Source organism: Vipera berus (genome assembly GCF_964194415.1).
Source record: "Vipera berus genome assembly, chromosome: 1".
Lineage (NCBI taxonomy): Eukaryota > Metazoa > Chordata > Lepidosauria > Squamata > Viperidae > Vipera > Vipera berus.
In genome coordinates this window covers 170,385,881-170,400,566 of record NC_138202.1, presented here as the reverse complement: position 1 = coordinate 170,400,566, position 14,686 = coordinate 170,385,881, and the positions used below count along the sequence as shown (strand labels likewise).

The 14,686-nt window shown below is 42.0% G+C and overlaps 1 protein-coding gene across 1 annotated transcript; it reads right to left on the bottom strand.

Annotated features, from left to right (window-relative positions):
• Positions 1–2,476: 2,476 nt before the first annotated feature.
• NABP1 (nucleic acid binding protein 1) lies at positions 2,477–14,483 on the bottom strand. The gene is made up of 6 exons (XM_081314759.1): positions 13,844–14,483; positions 13,248–13,386; positions 8,279–8,350; positions 6,263–6,338; positions 5,973–6,042; positions 2,477–4,444 (listed from the first exon to the last, which is right to left on the bottom strand). The coding sequence occupies exons 1-6, from the start codon at positions 13,932–13,934 to the stop codon at positions 4,251–4,253; spliced, it is 642 nt and encodes a 213-aa protein (XP_081170885.1). The 5' UTR covers positions 13,935–14,483; the 3' UTR covers positions 2,477–4,250.
• Between the last annotated feature and the right edge of the window lie 203 nt (positions 14,484–14,686).

The window sequence follows — 14,686 nt, the reverse complement described above, 5'->3', positions numbered from 1 at the left end:
CTTAATTCTTCTCTACCATTCCTTAACCTTTAAAAACAGTTCATTCACTCCTGCCCCAATCTCATTTCCAGTTGAGTAGTAACTGATGGAAAAAAATCTAGCATGGGGAAATTATTTTTTTTCCAGAGGGAACAAGGAATGATGGGAAATACTACCAGCTGAATTGTTTTTCATTAGAATTGCAAGTGAAACAAGTCTATTAATAGTATAGCAGCTGCAAGCAAGTTACCACCACTAGAGGGAGCATTTAGATCACCAATACTGTAATATTCACATTTACCTTGGCATTATTTTTGCCTAATATTCAGAAATCCTGACTCTTTTGTTTTAAAGGCCAGAAATCAATTTTCATGTGAATAAACTTAATTTCAGAATAAGGTTTCATATCCTTGGATCTACGTTTCCAAAACGTACAGGCTGCTGCATGGCCATAATGTTAATGAGATTATATTGACTTAATTCTAAGTATTATTGGAGGAAAGCCTACATAATAGGTCTGTTTAGTGGCATACTGAAGATCTCATGCAACATTACCCTTCATAAAGACAGCCTGACAACCTTCTTGCGTTGATTTCAGCTGCACAATTTAAACCCTGTTCTCACTGCTGCACTGGGGGAACACCAATCATTCACAATGGGTTTTGGTCCCAATACTTACATTATGCGTCAATGCCTTCTTCCAGATCTTTAGCTTCTCAATCTAAGTCTACCATCCTCAATATTCCTGATGGCCCCAAAGAACTAAATGCCATTCAACTTTTAAGATCCGCCAAGGTGAGCTAGATATGGCCAGCCACTATGACACAATCATACTAGAACCAATTTTAATGCTTAAATAACCAATGCCAAGACTAGGTGATGCTTAAGCACCAACAAAAAAACAAGATCCATTTTTACTTAGGCACTTCATAGGCATATAATTATCAGGTTTTGCTCTAGAATTTTTACCAGCATTAGAATAAATTGTTCCACAGCTCCAAGACTTCCCAGATTTGTGAGAATGTCCAAGAGCTAAGGGATCCAGCCCTTATAGCATCTGCAAGGATGGTTGAATATCACTATTTATGTATCGCTTTCCCATCCCATTTTTTGCAGCAATGTGATGCATTTGAGGCAAGAAAATGTCAATTAATAATTGACATTACTTCGGGATGATCTCAACCTTAGTCATTCAGAGTAATGATGGGCCATCCTCTATTTTGTTAAGAGAAGTGGGTAATTATTGCAGTGTTGATGAGTGGGGGGGGGAATGGACATAGGAGGGACAGAGAGAACAAGCAGTACACAGCTAATAGCTCACTTCTTTTGTAGCAGTAAAATCAGGACTGTGGGTAACATGTAGTCCTCCATCTCCTTTCTGAAACATTCCAATTATGATTGTTAAAAACTGGTGGTGATCTTCAGCTATTTTGAAATAAACAACACAGGAAAAAAACCCAGTAAACTCTAAAACAGGATTATTAATGAAAGGGATCATACTCTTGCCCACCCACAAATCAAGTCCTATGCCTATGATATCAGAGTGTTTATACTTATAGAATGACCACCCACTGCTCAAGTCACATAAAAACATCTCTAAACATTCACATGTAACTGTTTTTCCAACATCTTTAGCTGAGGCTATTTTTGTTTGATTAGAACCATAAAGATGGTGATGTTTTAACTACTTTTAAGCTAGGATTACTTTAGAATTAAGAGCACTTTAAGTGGAAACCAATAGATTATGCTTGATTCTCTAATTTCTCACCATACTGGAATGCAGCTAGGTTAGCCATCGTATAGAGCTCATAAACTGCCTAAGCCATGTGTTCAATTTGCTTTAATATGATGTGTTTTATCAGCCAATGTTGGTCAAATCAGTTAACAGTTATGCAAATCAATACTTAAAAATAGCTATCAGCCAAATGCACTATAAGATCTGAGAAGCCAGCAGAAATAGTCAGGATCAGCTTTTTACCTCACAGGGACCAACACTAGTGGTCAAAGTTTGGTTTTTAAAGGGAGAATGCCATCATTGCATAAGATCAGGAAGCTACTTTCCAACTACGAACAGCAAGCCTATCCAATTTCTTCTATTTTGCAGCTATTGGAAGAACTGTTTTCCACAATGTCTTCCCTTATCAAAATATTAAGACATGACTGTATGAGGTGTGGAGATTGAAAATCTGCAGGTACTAATTTTATTCAGGAAACATATCAGATTCTTAAGACACTGCATAGCGTCAGAGGCATTCCCCCCCCATTTCAAGATGCAAGATCCAAAATTACATAAAACAGTATTACCCGTATGCTCGGGTGTTTCAAATAGATCTTTCATGTTTCCTTCCAATTAGTTCATATACTACTAAAGCTTTCAATAAGCATCTACTGTTATTTAACAGGATACATACCATTTTAGAAAAAGGACAGTAGGAAGTGTTTTAAAAACTCTTCCAAAATTTGTTATAAAGATTAGTATATACCTTCATCCTCTAGATTTAGAAATTATATTTATGTCCATGTAAATCTGGATAAGCAGGAGTCACTGCTTGAAACTAAGGGGTTTTTTTTTTTAAAAAAAAACAAGTTACAAAAAACAAGGTTTATTTTTTTTCTTAAAATACAATTAGTGCAAATCTAATTATGAAGCCTTCATTCAAAAGGTAAAGGGGGTGGGTGGGAAATCCAGTCATCTTATAGCATTTCAGTATATTCCAAATCATAATCTTGAGGAAGACTGGACAGTTTTATAGCTACTAGAAATAATTACAAAGCAGATTTTTTTTTGAACTATGAAGGTTAGGATTAATGCCAGCGTTATTCTGCTTTCTCAAACTCAGCAACCTGAAAACTTGAATTGGTCAGAGTCAAGATTCTTTTTCCAAAAAAAATAAATAAATCCCACCACCACCAAGAACTGCAAAAGCATTGGTGTAACAGGCACTTAAGAACTGAGGGTTCTCACAAAAGGAATGTTATCATTGATCACAGTCACTTTGTTGTTGGTTTTTTTTTGTAGCTTTCCACTTCGGCCACCTGGGGAGATTTATGCTGCTAAGGAGGCTCATGATTTCAGTGGTGTCCCCCTTTTGTGGAAAAGATAAAAGCAGCATCACACCACTGCGACACTAGCCTTCTGCCTTTCATATATGCTGCATCCATCACAATTCACCTATAAAAAGACCATAACTGCTTTAATTATTTGCCCCTTGACAACAGTCCTGCATAATTTGCAAGCTTGAGATTCAATATTCTCATGCTCCAGTAGTGCAAATGGAAAATTTTCATGTCTAGGACGCTCTTTGGTTGTGTTCAGGAAGTCTTTCTTCTCTTACTTGCACATAAACCATCTTGAAACCACTGCTTGCCACTTGAAATCAGCGGGGCTCATAAAGCAGCAATCTGCAGAATCAACTGGTTTTTCCAGGAGATTCCACACCAGCTGGGAATTTGGACACCAAGAAAAGCTCTAAAGGACAAAATACCCTTCTTTTGAGTACGAAAAAGCTTCAATCGCCAAAAAGGGTGATTAAAAAACACAGAGGTGTATGTTTGAGGAATTTAAATCATTGTGGCATTTTTGAAAGGCAGGATTATCTGGTAAATATCTGGGATTTCTATTTTATGTACGGTAAGTTGGATTCTTATCAGCGTACATTTTTTGATAAGACACATCTGACTCTTGCTGTGAGATCAACCCCAACCAAATAACAAGTCAACCAGCTTGGACAGTTCATCTGCACTTATTGTTAGAAATGTTTAATTGAGAATTGGCTTGTTAGATGGAATTTCTTCCTACCCACCCCCACCCCCACCCCACCCCAATTTTTACAAGCTCCCACACCAACCGGGATGCATGTCAGTCCCAGGAGCTGAAAGGAAACAAGCAAACATCTTAAGGCCGCATCATACAAGCTAAATCAAAATGAAAAAAATACTCATCCAGCCAAAACCGGGCCACCTTTTGGAAAACGGCAACTATTATTTAACAAGGAAATCTTAATTTTCAAATAAGCTTCTATATTTTCACACATTTTCTTTCTAGGGTGATGATGCATGGTCAAGCAGCTTCACTGAACTTTGAATCCGGGGTGGTGGTGGCTGGGGGGGCCAGAGAAGTGAGAAAGTCCCTTTCCCCCAGCAACCCCCCAGCAACCAAAGGCTGAGAATCAGAAAGAAGAAACGTTTTCACAGTAAACCATAAATAAAAGTGCAGCAAGTGTTCAAGTAGGCTAACGAGGCTATGTGGACAGCGTGGAGTTTTGGTTTGGTCATCTTTTGGAGGCTCTGCGTGGGTCCCTCCCATTACTAATTGTGCTTTGTAAGGGACGAGCGTTATTAGAGTGCACAGGTGTGAGAGGAGTGGGACCCCGTCTGCCAGACCTCCCAGAACCTGCATAGGTGGGAGCATGATTGTAAGCAGTTGACAATCCACTCAGCTCCGGTCCAGTTGGCAAACCATTTCCTAAAAAAAAAAAAAGAAGAAGGAAACAATTAAAAAAAAATCTGCCATCAGACTTTCTATTTTCTCAGGCCTCACTTCTTTAGCAATGAAGATACTCAAAAGAGCCTGTTCTTAACTAGGGAGCATTTAGCATTAAGTCGCCGAGAGCTGGTGAAATCACCAGTGGAGACCACAAAGTCCCGAGAGAGAGCTTGGCATGCAATGGTAATCAATGCCCCAGAAAAACAAGCAGTTGGCAGTCTTAGTGACGTAGCAGGATCTTGGGAGAGTTCTGTATGATGCGTATAATTCCTGCTCATCTATAAACAGGCACCAAAGCTAGTGAAAGAAGTTAACATAACAATCGCCATCTAAGTCAGCCTTTTCTAACCTCGCCGTTTTATTTTTATTTATTTTAATTTTAATTCCATTTATATCCCGCCCTTCTCCGAAGACTCAGGGCGGCTTACAAGGTTAGCAGTAGTTTTAAGTTTTAAGATGTGGGGGCTTGAAGATGATGGGCTGGGGAATTCTGGGAGTTGAATTTCACACATCTTAAAAAGTTGTTAAAATTGAGAAACACTGATCTAGACAAATTGAAATATATATGATGGTGCAAAATCTTCATTAGGTTTTAACTTACCAGGAACATTTGGCTACACAGAAGGAGACTGTGTAACAAATGTTTTTTTTTTATTGTACTCTGGATTTGGGTTAGATAGGTCTTCTGCATCAGGAACCTGTAGTTCTTCAAAATCAGTTCTCCATATGTTTTCCCCAGTACGTTGCCACCTGATAAAATGGTTGATGTATGTGGGGCTATACTGAAGATAACAGATGCCTGTCCATAATTTATTTCTTAAATGAAAGTGTAGAGTGGGAGGTCTGACACACACCGTATTTTTCCGTGTATAAGACGCTATTTTTTCCTGCAAACACCCTGTTCAAAAAGTGCAGTGTCTTATACACGGAAAAATAATGGTAACCTCTGCAGCCCAGGGCATGCCTATGTGGGTTGCCATGCCTCCTGGTGCAGGTGTCAAGCCCCTGTGGGCTTGCCACTAACAGGAGGGGGCCAGATCGTGGGCCAGCCGAACTTCCGGATTTGCCGGCTCAGCTGTTTGGCGCTCCATCGAACAGCTGATCGGTGCGGAGAAACTCACATGCCAGAATGTCTTATACAAGTGTGCGTCTTATAGATGGAAAAATACGGTAGTACCAACATCTGACTAAACAAGCCGTAAGTACTCCTTCCTGAGATTTGTTTAGCAAAGTTTTGGGGTTCTTTATTTGTTTATTCAATTTTTATTAGCTGCCCATTTCAGTCAATGATTTGGGGGGTCATTAAAAATGACCCCAGGGCTGCTAAGATAAAGTATACTTGCTGTTTAAATTCTGTATAAAATTTGGCTTTATAGTTAATCTAGGAGCAAGCTAAAGTTAACTATACTTTCTTATCTTTACTTTTTACAATCAACCACAATTTAAATGAATGCATCTTTCCACATAGCCATTCAATGCTTTCTCCTACTTCCGTACGCTTACTTACCAGTTAGCCCAAAAGTACAATTACCCGAATTAGCTGACAGGATGGAATTATTAGCCTGCTCACCCTGTGCCTTGGGGGGGAAAATGCAAAGGGGGAAAAAAAACATCATGAAAACAAACCATTTTTCCTTGAAAAAGTTATCCCCCCCCACTTATTTAAAAGCCTGTTGTTCCCATAAAGATGCAAAATACACTGCCGCGAAGGTCACATTAGATAGACCCAAGAACAAACCTAGCTTAAAACTGCTGATAGCAGACCCCAGAATGGAGCCGCACGTGTGACAAACCTACCGCTTTACTCGACTGCCCAGGATGATCTGAACTGGGTTCACTAAAGTTGGGCACTTCTGAGTACACCATGCAGAACCTGTTACAGAAAAACACACTCATGAGAGAATGAAGTTTCTTGCCGCAACTATTTCTGCAACCTCTATCCATTTTCCAACAAAAAAAAAACACCTCGAGGCAGCCAAGAACGGGCCACAAGACTGCCAATGAGAAATACAGTAAGTACTCAGACTTGATGCTTTAGGCCCTGAGAAAACTAAAGCCCATAAAAGTGGCTTCCAAGTTTGCAATTCTAAGCTCACCATTTCTTCTGCTGTAGATTAGATGCCTGTAGTTAACATTCTAATCATTTCTGCGGAAGGATAACACAACCAGGGCTACAACCCTTTGTACGTTTCCCCGAGAGTGAGACCCACTGAATTGTGAATGCCTCACTTGTATGAAAACATGCCTGGATCTGAGCCCTACAGAGAAGACACAGTAAGGCTAGTGTACAACAAGTTCAAAGAGAAGTGTTTGAGATCAGTTAACATTCCAAATACATTAAGTGCACCCAAAAGTCTGCATATTAAAACTGCTCTTTTAAAAACCTCTTCTTCCAAACAACTGTATTTCGGGTCTGAGTCTCCCGTGGGATAGAATCGGTTAAGTGACGTCTTGCTCAGCAGAATGATCTTTCACACTAGCAAATCCGAAACAAATGCATTTCAATCTCTTGACGTCACTTAGCCTCCCCAAACTAAAATCAGATAGCCACCTATTTCAGAAATGTACACTAATCTTCTCTAAATCCAGATCATCGGCCCTGCTTTTGCTAAAATATACCCACCCTATGCCATTTCCATTTGCAACACTTATTTTCTAGCAAAACTATTCATGTTCATTTTTCCCCCTTTATGACCACATCCTACAAGTTTCAGAGACCCTTTGGATGCTTTGCTTTAATTTAAAAAAATATGGAAGCAGTAATAGTGGAAAGTAATGGACTGTGAACAATCAGAGGTCACATTGCATAAATTAGGCTATGAGTATAATCACACAGAGGCCACTTAACATTCCAACTGTTAGAACTATGCTCTAAATATTCCTATCTGTTCTAGCCTGGTTCACAATGCATGATTATCACAGAATGACTGGAAGATGAATTATGGACCAATTATTCAAAAGTCTGAGTAGGGTCACTAGCACATTAATCCTCATTTATTGAATATACACAGCAAGCCCAATTCACAGAAAACAGAGCTAAAAGCCAAGAATTCTTCCACTGTATCGGACACAACGCAAGGAGAAACAAACATTTTCAGTAGATCTTCAAAACAGGGCTAAACCTTTGATGATCATTTAATGCTCCCATCGTCATTCATGTCAAGATGAACCAGCCCCTGAACTAAAAAAAAATCTGAACTGGTCCAAATCTTTGCTTCTAAAGGTTTATTACTGGTCTCAATGAACAGCCTACTCAAAGTTGATAAATGCTAGACAAGCCAACAGTCTGACTCAGGACCCAGTAGATCTCAGAGACCTTAATTAGAACCTAAAAGATTCTGCTACATAGAGGGGGAAATTTACCTTTACACCCCTAGAGAGGCTGACTCCTCCAGGACAGACTGGAGCTCAATACCAGAGTAGGATGTGGAAGCTCGCATTGCGGCTGCCTCTACCGTACCTGGCCTGTGGATAAATAGAGGACTTCAGATTTTCATGCTCCAAGTCCTTGAAAGCGACAATGTCTTAACCCAACAAAAGGCTAAACTTACCTGCTTACAACTATACTCAAAAGACAGAAATTATGCTGGATGGGAAAGACTGATCAAGATGTCATTTCTTAGTACTGAAGTTGAAGTTTCTAAGCTCTATATTCCCCCACCCCACTTTCAGGCAGAATAAAATCAAATAAAAGTTGGATCAACACCACAGAGGAGTAAACAGCAGAGGCACTTTTCCCCCTAAGGCCCAGACTTTGCCTTACCTATCAGGTTTCAAACAATGAACAGATTATGTGCAAAATGAGATACTCACTCCCCAATTTTTTGCAGGTCACCTCCCCTTCCGGTATAAAGTGTAAGGCATCCTTTCCACAGAGAGGCATACCTAAGCAAGGAAACACAAGCAGCATTATGGAATGGATGGAATCCAGGAGAGAAGCAACCTGGAATTAGGGAAAAACTTCCTAACAGTGAGGACAATTAACCAGTGGAACAGCTTGCCACCAGACGTTGTGGGTGCTCCATCACTGGAGGTTTTTAAGAAGAGACTGGACAGCCACCTGTCTGAAATGGTATAGGGTTTCCTTCCTGAGCAGGGGGTTGGGCTAGATGACCTTCAAGGTCCCTTCCAGCTCTATTATGATTGAACTATTAGACACTAGGAAAAAATGGACTGACGGTGCAAGTTTTATCAGAGTAAAACATAAGCCATCACTCATCAAAGGCCATCACATTTATCGTCACACTCTTTAAAACTGGAGAGAACAATAAAAAATACACTTGAAGCACTGAAATGTTAAACCTGGATTTGCCTTATATTAATTGCTGACTTCTATACTTTGGTTGCAATTAAGAACCAATTGGATAACTTTATTTTATCAAGTTAAAGAATTAAACAACTGACATTTGCATTAAGTGTGGTTCCTATTTATACTTTATGCCTCCGTTTGGCCCTTGAGATTCGTAATTCAGCAAAATAACTCTTTACCAAGGTTACACTGAGGCTGATAAAAAGGGGACAAAGATACGAACCGCTTCTAAAAAAGTTAATATTGCTTCTAAAACTTTTGCAGAGATAGTGTTGCGTTATCAATCTTTAAAGAAGTTATCTATCTCTTTGTGTGAGTCACGTATTACTTCTGCTAAAATGCAAATAGAAAGCAACTCTAGTATGGTATTGTGCCAAGTTGCCATGTGAAGGGCTTACAAATTAGCCTAAGGGTAAAATCTAGTTGCACAATGATATAGAAGCAAGTCTTGCATTATTGTTCCCAAGTAAGCAGCCAGGACTCTGTTTTACACTTAAGCCAAAGAATATGTTCCAGCCTCATTCAGGATATATCACATTTGCATCCAAACCTCTGTTCAAGGTATGCTAAATGTGGAAATGGATGTAGGGTTATTCCATTTCATTACAGCTGCAGATTGTAAGGCTAGTTATACTGGAAAGAATAGTTTTATGTCCTGAGCAGGAAATCATGAACTTGACAGACAAAAAGGTCCGAAGACAAATCACCCCAGTTTTAAGTACAAACTACTTACTGAATGAGTCTTATTAGTGGATAACTGTAGTCTAATATGAAATGAGAAAACATATCAGGAAACATGTGCTAGACCAGGGATAGGCAACCTCGGCTCTTTTATGACTCATGGACTTCAACTCCCAGAATAGCTGGCTCAGGAATTCTGGGAGTTGGAAGTCCATGAGTCATAAAAGAGCCGAGGTTGCCTACCCCTGTACTAGACCGCTCTAATTGAATGAGCAGCCACAGGGGCAAGTCTCAATAACAGAGCTGAATTCTGAATTGGATTCAAGTAAAAAAAAATGATCCGGAGGGTGCCAATACAATACCAATCAGCAATTCCTTAAAACCACTTCCTTCCCTCCAATTACACAAGAATAACTGTGCAAAACTGACCAAAGGCTTTTGAAGAACAGTGGTATTACCGGCAACCAGAGTTGTATTTATCACTGCCACATCACTGATTTTCTACTTTTTAAAACCATTTCTTCTACTCAAAACATGTCATCATTGCAGGTATTGCGCAAGAGCCGCCACCCTATTGTGTCCATAAATTCTTCTCAGGAAATTCATAGCTGATGCAATTTGACCAGGATATACATTGTTGTGTATTTTTTAATTTCCAACATAACAAAGACAAGTTCAAGCAATTAATTATAAAAAGTAACTGAAAGTCAAGCTAACTGGAATGTGATGAAGTAGCTTAAGTCTTTGTTCTCAATACTAACTGGCAAATAATTCAGCAAGGCCATCCCTGAAACCTGTTAGCGATCTTCAGACTGAATTTGACGCAAAAAAATGCAGGATATCTATAATAAATTAAGATGCTTTCTTGCTAACTATTAATTGTCTCTCTCTCTCTTTTAAAATAAGCCAGCTTTCTCAGTAATACTTGATGGAGGCTCTCTAACAGAAGAGGCAGATATAGCCAGCTGCAACAGGAAAGATGTGTTACAAATCACATTACACCAGATCTCAATCCATTACAATATCTTATTTCAAAGGAGCATACTACCAGTATATCTAAGCATTCAGAGACATTTACAGTTCGTGTAGACTCCAAAGAATTGTCCTTCTTTATTTTATTTATTTATACATACACACACACACACAGGAAGCCTTGAATTTTCAACTCCATAAGAAACCCTACTTTGGGCCAGCTCAGATACTGAAAAACGAGGTGTAAATTTAAAAACAGCAGTGAGATCCACAATTAACATGGGTGGGTCACAGAAGTACAATCAAGCAGGTGGTCTTGTCCAAAGGCTGCTTCAGGGATTGGTCTTTATTGGGAAGCCACGCCAATAAAATTTATTATCGTGGTCTTTTTTTAGAAGCTTAGGAAGTTAAGACAAGGTGTCGAGAGCAGCTGCAGTGGTTAGAAGGCAGCCCTGCAGGCTACGTCTGCTGACTGACGGCTGCCAGCAGTTCGAGTCTCACCGGCTCAAGGTTGACTCAGCCTTCCATCCTTCTGAGGTTGGTAAACTGAGGAGCCAGTTGGGGGCAATAGGCTGACTCTGTAAACCGCTTAGAGAGGGCTGTAAAGCACTGTGAAGTGGCATAGAAGTAAGTGCTATTGCTATTAGCAATAGGCTATGAAGCCGAGCGGTGGCTCAGTGGGTTAGGACGCTGAGCTTGTCGATCGGAATGTCGGCAGTTTGGCGGGTCGAATCCCGAGTGCCGCGTAACAGAGTGAGCGCCTGTTACTCGTCCTAGCTTCCGCCAACCTAGCAGTTCGAAAGCACGTAAAAATGCAAGTAGAAAAATAGGGACCACGACGGTGGGAAGGTAACAGCGTTCCGTGCACCTTTGGCGTCTAGTCATGCCGGCCACATGACCACAGAGACGTCCTCGGACAAGCGCTGGCTCTTCGGCTTTGAAACGGAGATGAGCACCGGCCCCTAGAGTTGGAAACGACTAGCACGCATGTGCGGGGGAACCTTTACCTTTACTTATGAAGCCGAGCACCACCAAATACCTTCTTATCTCCCACTCTGCAGAAAAACACCAGTTTTCTCCCTTGTTATGAGGAAGTCAAAAATTATCTTCCACCTAAACTACTCTATCTACAGAGAAGATAAGTGGTTCTCATCTGTCCTCCTGCTCATAATTAAGAGTCTTTTTTAATGAAGTGAAGTCTTCCTTAGATCAAGCTCGACTCTTGCTGATTTTAGGACATGGCATGTTGTTTCCTTGGCAACAATACAGAAGTTGTTTCCACTGCTTTCTTCCCATAAGATAAATAAATCTAAATATGCTTCCTTGGTTTCTGGCTCAAAATTTTCCTAGCAGCCTCCCATCCAAATAGTTATCTCATGTGACCGTGGTTGGGTGTGTTTTTTTCCCCCCAGATCAGACAAAAGCCAGTTAAGTTCTGCTATCTGGATATCTCTATTTCACAAGTCTTGAGCATTTCCCAAGTCTGATTTTTACTACTGCAATGTTAAGCTTGGCTCTTGAAGAGGAAGGACAGAAGGGGGAGAGAATAGCTTTGCTTCTTCATTATAGAAAACCCCTTAAGTCAACCCACTCCTACAAAACAGGCACAGAGACAATCAGGAATGCTGGGCAGGTCTCCCGTTTCCTTAAGCCACCCTTCCCAACCCATTCCCTCAAAGTATCACCACCTGTGGCCAACTGGATCAGAGGCCATGCTGGTTGGAAAACTGGAAGTCATAAGGTTGGGGAAGGCTGCTTTAAGAGGTCAGTCAAGGCTAACATGTGGTTAAGAAAGGCCTCACTGCCCTACAGCAAGCCAGAGACAACACTTTTGTTTATATCTGGGCCAGTTCCAATCATATACAAAGCCCTCTCTCTTGTGTTGACACAGAGAGAGGGCAGACCAGTGGAAAGAGGTTACCCTTCCTGTACCCACCGTTTACCCTCAGAGGAGCTGATCTCTTGAGCTAGTTCACGGGAAGCAAAGACTGAGGGGACAGGTGCTTTTCCAAGAGACAATGTGGTGGGGGGAGGGGTGTGGGTGGGTGGGGGGGGTTAGGGTTGCCAATCTGGGGCCTCTCCTCCTGTTAAAGCAGACATGTCAAACACAAGGCCCAGGGACCAGATCCGGCCCACAAAGCGGTTTCATGCAGCCCGCGAAGCCATCCTAGAAACAGTGAGGGAACGGCCCCCACTGCCTTGGCCCTGGCCCAGAGACCCTCCTTCTGCCAGAGACCCTCAGATCTGTCCCACTCCTGCCCAGGACCCCATAGGCACCCTTGATGCAAACGATGTAGAGCTGGCCACGCCCACCCAGTAGGCCATACGCACTCTGGCCACGCCCACCCAGTAGGCCACGCCCACCTAGGCCATACCCACCCAGCCCCCTGAGGGCAACTGCGATGCTGATGCGGCCCTCAATGAAATTGAGTTTGACACCCCTGTGTTAAAGGGATCGAGTATTAGGGGAATGGGAACAACCTTGAAGAAGTATTATCAACAGGCATTTGTGGGCTAAATGAGGCAAAGGGATGAGCCAGCCCAACAGTTCTTCCTACGTGCAGTATATGATTGAAGCAAACCCAGTTTAGAGAAAGTGTAACCAGTTTGCTGTTCCCACGGCAGCCTTGCAGGAGAAGAATTCCTGTTCCCGCTGCCCTCTTTTTTCCAAAATAGATGGTAGTCACAGCTGCTTCAGTGCCAGTTTTACCTAATCCATGTTCAGGAACACTGCCTTCCAAGAGGCACACAAGCTGCTTCTAGAGCAAACAAGCCAGGCTGAGCTCAGCCTGGCATCATCCTTATTTTTGCATTACGTACCCTTTGGTCAACCGAATAATATCACCTGGCTGGATGAGGCTGCCAAGCTCATCCCACACAGAGATGGTGATGCTTCCTGTCTTGTCAGCTACTTTGCACGCCCTGACCTCATGTCCATCTTTGGTTTTGGTAACACGCCCTACCAGGAAACAGCAAAAGAGAAAGAGAGAGAGAGAGAGAATAAGAATGCAAATAAGGTAAGACGTGGAAAGAATGACCCAATAAAGTAAAATACAAGCTGCCACCATAATTTATTCTCCTGTAAATATGATTAGGAAGTTAACTATAGACTTAAAAGCTTTGGAATCGATTGCAGAAAAATACTAAAATAAAAAAAATAGAAACAAGATCCCTAAAAATGTGGATCTTTTTAAAAATAGGACTTTTTTTTTTGGAAGGGTGGAGCACACCACCAGTGGGACTTCCAACCTTTTCCCTGAAAAGTGACCGCGTGTCCCAAACTCAAACACACACCCACACAAGAGAGCTTCTTAGTTGGAAAGAGGGAGAAGGAAAGAGAAGGCACGGGAGCGGGGAGGAGAGAATTGAGGGAGGGGAAACAATGGACGCGACGGTTCCAAGGGACCCCCACTTACCTATCTCCAGTACAATAAAGACGACATTTACATTTTTCAGTCCGGGCTTTATGTCTTTTATGAAGAGGCATGTTTCGTTTGCCATGCTCATGCTACTTGCTCAGGATGAAGACACGGGCGTTGCGGGGACAGAATGAGCAGGACAAACCATCCCTTCCCAGCGGAGCACTGGGTACAAGAGGGCAGCCGGGGACCGGGATGTGAGTTTGACCAGCTTTTCCAAAATAATAATAATAATAATAATAATTATATGTACAGCTGGGAGTGGAAGGGGGGAAAGGGGCTTTTTTTTTTTATAAAGAGACAAGGCACGCACAGCAACCGTCCCTTTCCTGTAGCTCAAACTGGTTGAACTCTCCAATCGGGGAAGAAACCCCTGATCGCAGATCGATCTGAAGCCGGGTTGGGGGGGTTAGAAACCCGAGCCTTGGGATTTATACAGGCAGCGTTTGGCCGGCTTCAGCTGCGACTTCCGTCCCTGCCGGTGGAAGGGGAAAACCAGTCCAGCATTCTCCTCCTCCTCCTCCTCCTCCTCCTCCTCCCTGCTTCTTACAGCGCTTAGCTCCGCCGAAAAACGAGGCAGGAAAGAAAGCGGAGCGCTTTCTCCCGTTCCTTCTTATTTTACAACCACGAAGTTGCTTTCCTGCTCCTCGTTCACCCCGACCCTAGAAGAGTAAGCGCAGTAATTTCATTCCCCCCCACATACACACACATATACACTAGCCGGCTCCTTTCCCAAACCGCTCCCCCCTCTATGGAAGGCGAGCATGTGCCGCACCGCGCTTTTATAGCCAAGCGGACCGGTCCATTTGCGCCTCGCGAGGGGAAGGGAGAAAAAAAGTG

Bases quoted from the DNA above. Each gene is read 5' to 3' on its own strand.
- NABP1 (XM_081314759.1), bottom strand. From the start codon at position 13,934: ATGAGCATGGCAAACGAAACATGCCTCTTCATAAAAGACATAAAGCCC. The intron at 6,339-8,278 runs GTGAGTATCTCA...TTTCTGTAACAG, and splicing joins GACCTGCAAAAAATTGGGGA to GTTCTGCATGGTGTACTCAG. The intron at 4,445-5,972 runs GTAAGTAAGCGT...TTTTTTTTTTAG, and splicing joins TTGTACTTTTGGGCTAACTG to GAAATGGTTTGCCAACTGGA.